The sequence below is a fragment of the Mus caroli genome, chromosome 4 (assembly GCF_900094665.2).
Source record: "Mus caroli chromosome 4, CAROLI_EIJ_v1.1, whole genome shotgun sequence".
Classification (NCBI taxonomy): Eukaryota; Metazoa; Chordata; class Mammalia; order Rodentia; family Muridae; genus Mus; species Mus caroli.
Window position 1 is genome coordinate 107,128,229 of NC_034573.1, and position 6,726 is coordinate 107,134,954.

At 40.7% G+C, this 6,726-nt stretch overlaps 1 protein-coding gene across 1 annotated transcript in view; it reads left to right on the forward strand.

Moving 5' to 3' along the window:
* Prdx1 (peroxiredoxin 1) overlaps window positions 1-6,726 on the forward strand; it is a 12,747-nt gene that overhangs the window by 1,135 nt on the left and 4,886 nt on the right. Inside the window, exons 2-4 of the mRNA XM_021160767.2 lie at window positions 914-1,030; window positions 5,053-5,206; window positions 5,997-6,119. Coding sequence (XP_021016426.1) covers window positions 925-1,030; window positions 5,053-5,206; window positions 5,997-6,119 — 383 coding nt within the window. The 5' untranslated portion in view covers window positions 914-924. The remainder of the gene's footprint in view (window positions 1-913; window positions 1,031-5,052; window positions 5,207-5,996; window positions 6,120-6,726) is intronic.

Below are 6,726 nucleotides of genomic sequence, written 5' to 3' on the forward strand. Positions count from 1 at the left end.
TCTCGTTACGGATGGTTGTGAGCCACCATGTGGTTGCTGGGATTTGAACTCTGGACCTTCGGAAGAGCAGTCGGGTGCTCTTACCCACTGAGCCAGTCACCAGCCCCAGAAATCGGTTTCTTAGTAGTACATTGACTTTTTTTGTATTTTTCTTAGAGTTTCATGTAACTAGGTTGTCCTCTAATTTGGCTAGCCTTGAACTCCTGAATCTTAAGCTTCTACTTCCCAAGTGTTGAGATTACATATCCCAAGTTTTTTCTTTTAAACATTTATGTGTGTGAACCTTGTAGAAGTCGACTTTCCATCTTTCTGGGCATTCTGGAGATTGGACTAAGGTCATCAGATAGCAAGTACTTAACCTGCATAACCTCCCTCATACAGAGACTTTTTGAGACAAGTGTTGCCTCGGTTTGGTATCCTCCTCCCTCAGCATGCAGAGTGCTGGGATGATGCTCCACGGTCCCTGGGTTACACCTAAAGAGAATTTTAAGACAAGGTCACTAAATCTAGATTGGCCTCAAACAAGTTATGCAGAGAAAACTTAAGCTTAAACAGAACACCTAAAGATCAGAAGCAATAAATGCCAATGTCCTGGCATTGATGTGCTTGGGATTTTTGTGTCTGTTCCATTTCCTTCCTGCTTCTCCCTAATGAATATGCAGATTAAAATGCCATTGCAAAAACTGGCTTAGAAAGGGTGGGAGAACTGACCTATTTAGACTCTGGAGCTGTTAGCAAGTGAAAACAAAGGCTGATTTTTCAGTCTCACTTTGACCCTGGAGTTGGAGCTTTGGGTTGAGACCCTAAACTGTGAGCCTGTGCTCTGATTGAGCTACAGTTAAGTTCCTAGGTAGGCGAAAGCTGTTGCTTATTTAGAAGAATAGGGTTTACTTTTTTTTGTTGTCTTTTCCAGCTGATAGCAAGATGTCTTCAGGAAATGCAAAAATTGGGCATCCTGCTCCCAACTTCAAAGCTACAGCTGTTATGCCAGATGGACAATTCAAAGATATCAGCCTAAGTGAATACAAAGGTAAGATTAATTAAAGAGGCCACTTCACATGTCTTTATGTTGAAGTGAAGTCAAGGTTAGGACAGTGATAACAAGGGTAGGTATCCTAGGTATGAGTCATTTCTAGAGAAAGTATGCTTGCTTTATTATACCTTAACATTTACCTGATTACCTTTTTTAGTGGCATTTATTTATTATCTGAAGTACACTGTAGCTGTCTTCAGACACTCCAGAAGAGGGAGTCTGATCTCGTTACGAATGTTGTTGCTTGCTGGGATTTGAACTCAGGACCTTTGGAAGAGCAGTCGGTGCTCTTAAGGGCTGAGCTATCTTTTCCTTTTCTTTTTTACTTTAATTTAAAAAGTTTTCTTTAAGATACGATCTTTATGTAGTTCTGGCTGTCCTAAAGCTCACTATGTAGATCAGGCTGGCCTTGAACTCAAAGACATCCTCCTGCCTCTGCCTCCCTAGTGCTAAGATTAAAGCTTGCACAATCTTGCCCCCTTTTGTTTTGGTCAGTTCTCTCTCTCTCTCTCTCTCTCTCATTTGTTTATTTGAGCTGTCTCACTATCTATTCCCTTGGCTCTCTTAATATGTAGACCAGGGTTGTATCTAACTCCTAGAGATAGATACAACCTGCCTTTGCTTTTCCCTTCCTCTTTTTTTTTTTTTTTGTTTGTTTGTTTTTGTTTTTTTGTTTGTTTGTTTGTTTTTTTGAGACAGGGTTTCTCTGTGTAGCCCTGGCTGTCCTGGAACTCACTTTGTAGAGCAGGCTGGCTTCGAACTCAGAAGTTCGCATGCCTCTGCCTCCCGAGTGCTGGGATTAAAGGCATGTGCCACCACACCTGGCGTTAAAACATTTTTTAATCTTATGTGTATGGTGGATTTTTTCTTTTCCTGAATGTGTCTGAGCATCATGTACATATGGTACATGAGGAGGGCATTGGATCCCCTGGGACTGGAATGTAGATGTTTTTGAGCAGCCATTATGATTAACAGCCGAGCCAACTTTTCAGTCCCCTTCAGCTCATTTTTTTAAAAAAACTACATTTAGTCTTACAAATCAAGTCTGGAGCTGTGGTTTTGCTTCTGCTCAAAGGGAAGACTTGACACTCCAATTACCTTTTGTTTTACCATAGTTTCATACAGATACTTGGCAGGTTCTGTTAATGGTTTACCTTCTCTCCTTTTAAAAAATTTAGCTCCTAGCTAGGTGTAGTGAATGGAGTGGTGTATCAGGTGGATTTCGGGTCAGCTAAAGCTGCATGGTGGGACCCTGTCTGAAAAAAAGAAAAGAAAAAGAAAAAAAGCAAAACAATTCGAGGCCTCCTGGTCTACAGAGTGAGTTCCAGGACAGCCAGGGCTACACAGAGAAACCCTGTCTCGAAAAACCAAAAAACAAACAAACAAAAAAAAAGGAAAACAAATCTATCAATCATATATCATATCTGATCATTTCTGTTTTTGTTTTGTTTTTTGAGGCAAGGTTTCTTTCTCTACGTAATCTTGACTGTCCTGGAACTTGGTCTGCTTGTGTGCATAGGTGTTGGAACTCCTGAGACTGTACTTACAGATGGTTGTAGATGTTTAGATCCTAACCAGAGTTCTTGGCAAGAGCAGCAATATACCTGTAAATGCTGAGGTATCTCTCTAGTCTGCATTCTTTCTCCCTTGCCGTCTCAGGGTAATTAGGTCTTTTGAGACCATTGAGACTATAGATTTCTTAGGTACAAGTTGCAAACTCTGGTTTTAAATGTACCTTCTTTAGTGCTATATGAGTTTCTGGAGATAGCTTTTGAGTAAAATATTCAGTTAGATTTCCTGACATCACACTTTGTAGTTGGGATGAGAACAGGTGCTGTGGGTTGTATAGAGAAGATCTCACTGGCAAACAGTACCTCTTGGGAGGTAGAGGTGACCCTGGCACATGGTCTTGGGAGGAGTGCTTGCTCTCTGCCCTGTAGGGCTTGGTCTGCTGAGGCTTCAAAGTGCTTATTAAGCAAAGCCACAGAGAGATTGCTTAGATGAGTCAAAGACTGCTTGTTTTGACTTTCAGTCATAGTTACCACCTGGAAATAAGTAGGTATTTGGAAACGTTCCAGTAAGTAGTTTAGCCATTAGGCATGGTGAGAGGCTTCATAGCCTTGAAGATTTGCTTTGGTAATCTCAGTTACTAAAGTAAAATTGGAGCTAGAGGTCCTGTTACCTACTGGTACTTAGCGTTCTTTTGGTTGCAACATTTTTCTTGTCATGTCCTGTTGGACTTGTTAGGAACACATTGTGATTTATGACATTACTTAAACATAGCCCATGAAGCTTGGAAACATTGTTCAGTAGGTGAAAGTGTTTGCTGCACATGCACAAGCTTGAGGGGCTTCAATTTATCTAATCCATGGGACCTACATAAAAGATAGGGTTAATTCGTTGGCTTCTATAGTATCACTAGTCCTGTATAGTATCACTAGTCCTGTATAGTATCACTAGTCCTGTTCAAGGTAGATGCAGACAACTAGCCTGTTACTACCACACCTTAACAGCAGAAACAAGAACCTGCATATAACAAGATGGAAGGGGGGAAACTACTCAGGAGATCACTTAATTATTTCTTGCATCATTGTATAAAGGGTCTGACTTGACTCTTTGTTGTTGTTGGGCTTTTTGTTTGTTTGTTTGTTTGTTTGTTTGTTTTTGAGACAGGATTTCTCTGTGTAGCCCTGGCTGTCCTGGAACTCACTCTGTAGATCAGGCTGGCTTTGATGCTGGGATTAAAAGTGTGTGCCAGTACTACCCGGCTGCTTTTTTTTTTTTTTTTCCCTTAAATATGTATGTGTGTGTGTGTAAATAATGTGTGGGTGTTTTGTCTGCACATATGTCTGCATTACCCATGCATGTCTGTCTAGTGCTGGAAGAAGCTAGAAAAGTGTGTTGGACACTCTGGGTTGAAATTATAGGCAGTTGTGAACCATCATGTGGATGCTGGAAAAGAAATTTAGGGGTTCTAGAAGAGTAGCCAGATCTTAAAACTGCTGGATGACCTCGTCTTGATTCTCCTGTTCCCTGCCTCCCAAGTCCTGGGATTATGATGTTGAGTTTCTATCCCCAACTTTTTTGTTTTATTTTGTTTTTTGAGACAGAGTTTCTCTGTGGCTTTGACTGTTCTGGAACTTGCTCTATAGACCAGGATGACCTTGTACTCAGAGGTTCATCTGCCAGGCATATGCTGCTACTATTCAGGAGTTTTGTTTTTGAGATGGGGTCTCCTTCTTGGAATTTATTAAATAGCCTAGGCTGGTCTTGAACTTGTGATTTTCCTGCTTCAGCCTCCTGAATGCTGGATTTTGGAATACTGAATTACAGGCAGTGTTTGCTACCCACATCCAGGCTTTTTTCGTGGGTGTGGGTGTGTTTTTGAGGTGGGGGCATTGTTAGAGACTTTGACTATGCATCCTGAAGCTGGCTTGGAGCTCAGTCTTCCTGCCACTGGATCTCACCCTGACTTGCCTTTACTTTCTGAGTGTACCAGCACACTTGATGTTCTGGGCTCTGTTTCTGTTGTTGATCATTTACTAGATGAGTTGCATTCTTGCCCCCTCCCCCCCTTTTCTTTTCAGTGTGAAAAGAACTTGGTGTGTATGCTAATACTAACCTCTCAGAAGATCAAAATTGACTGAATAATGTTTATTCTATAGTTAGCAAGCCAAAGAAGAAACAGTCATTTTAATTTAGGCTTTCTTGGTACAAAGGTTATAAAAGTAGCTGCTAAGAGCTGCCTTTATTAACTATGCTAACATTGATTACTGTGTTGGTGATTAAAAAGTCTTCTACAGGATAATGTCTGCAAAAGAATCTTTTGGAAATTTCTTGTTTTCATTCAGACAGGGTTTCTAAACCTGGCTGGACTGGTTCTTACTCTGTGTGGTTCAGGTTGACCTCAACTTACAGCAACTGTCCTGAATGCTGGGAATTTAGGCATGTATTAGTGCCCCTAGATCAGAAACTCGGCTTCAAAGCTAACTTCTTGATTGTCTTTTTCCCCGCCACAGGAAAATATGTTGTGTTCTTCTTTTACCCTCTTGACTTTACTTTTGTGTGTCCCACGGAGATCATTGCTTTCAGTGATAGAGCAGACGAATTTAAGAAACTCAACTGCCAAGTGATTGGAGCTTCTGTGGATTCTCACTTTTGTCATCTGGCATGGTAAGTTTTTGGTCTATGTGGCCCATGAAATTTTTTGTTATTTATTTATTTTTTTTAAAGATTTATTTATTTCTTTTATGTATATGAGTACTAATAGCTGTACAGGTGGTTGTGAGTCTTCATGTGGTTGTTGGGAATTGAATTTTAGGGCCTCTGCTTGCTCTGGTCAACCCAACTTGCTCCAGTCAGCCCCGCTCTCTCAGTCCCTGCTCCATTCAGCCCAAAGACTTATTATTATACATTAAGTACACCGTAGCTGTCTTCAGATGTGCCAGAAGAGGGCTTCAGATCTCATTATGGGTGGTTGTGAACTATGTGGTTGCTGGGATTTGAACTCAGGACCTTTGGAAGAACAAGTCAGTGCTCTTTACCACTGAGCCATCTCACCAGTCCATTTTTTGTTTTTTAGTCGGGGTAATATTTAACTCAAGCTGGCTTTCAGCCTCATGAATACCTTGTACCACCAGCCTCATGAGTAGGTAGGATTAAAGGTATACCACAACTTCTGGCAGTGTGTTGTTGATTTCTTGAGCAAATTTAGAGGTTTGACAGTAGACCGAAGTGCTGGTTTCTGGGCTCCCGCTGCCTCTTAGCAGAAGCGAAGTACTTTGAGTTGCTAATATATAATACGCACTGGTGAGCACACTTAAAGCACATTGACTTTTACTATTGGAAAAAGTTGAAGTTTTTGGATAAAGTTAGATAAAGAGTTTTTAGAAAGGTGAGGATAGGTCTGGTTTTCTTCACAAAGATTTGAATGGTTGTATTTTAAGACACTCTTTTGCTGTAGGATTAACACACCCAAGAAACAAGGAGGATTGGGACCCATGAACATTCCCTTAATATCAGATCCCAAGCGCACCATTGCTCAGGATTATGGAGTCTTAAAGGCTGATGAAGGTATCTCTTTCAGGTATGTACTTTAAGGATGGGAGGTGGAAGTTGCTATGAGAACAGTCTTGCTAGCTAAAAGCCGTTTATTTGGAAAAGCCAGAACACATCTGAGGAATACCCTTCTTCATGTCTTTTCTTTTTTTAATAAATGTGTCATATAAATGTCAGTAGATAACCTGGTGTTTCTCAGACATTGTCCACTATCTTTTAGAGATAGTGTCTCCTTGACTTGGCAAGTGAACACCTGGGATTTGCCTGTTCACACCTCCTCAGTGTTGGGGTCGCATGCTTAATTTTAAATATATTTATTGTATGTACTTGACTGTGTGTATGTGCTCTACCTGTGCACAGTGGATCCCCTGGAACCAGAGTTAATGTTTGTGAACCACAATTTGCTAACCATCAATCCCAGGTCTTCTGGAAGAGCAGCCAATGTTCTTAACGTCTGAGCCTTTTCTCCAACCTCTTGACCTTTTTCTTATTTTATTTATTTATTTTTTTGTTTTGTTTTAAAGGTGAGATTACTTACGTGGTAATTTATTTTTTAATGTCTTCTGGGGCTCAAATTCAGGTGCACATAGTTGAAAGAGCAGCACTTCACTGAGTCATCTCTCCTCAACTCCTTT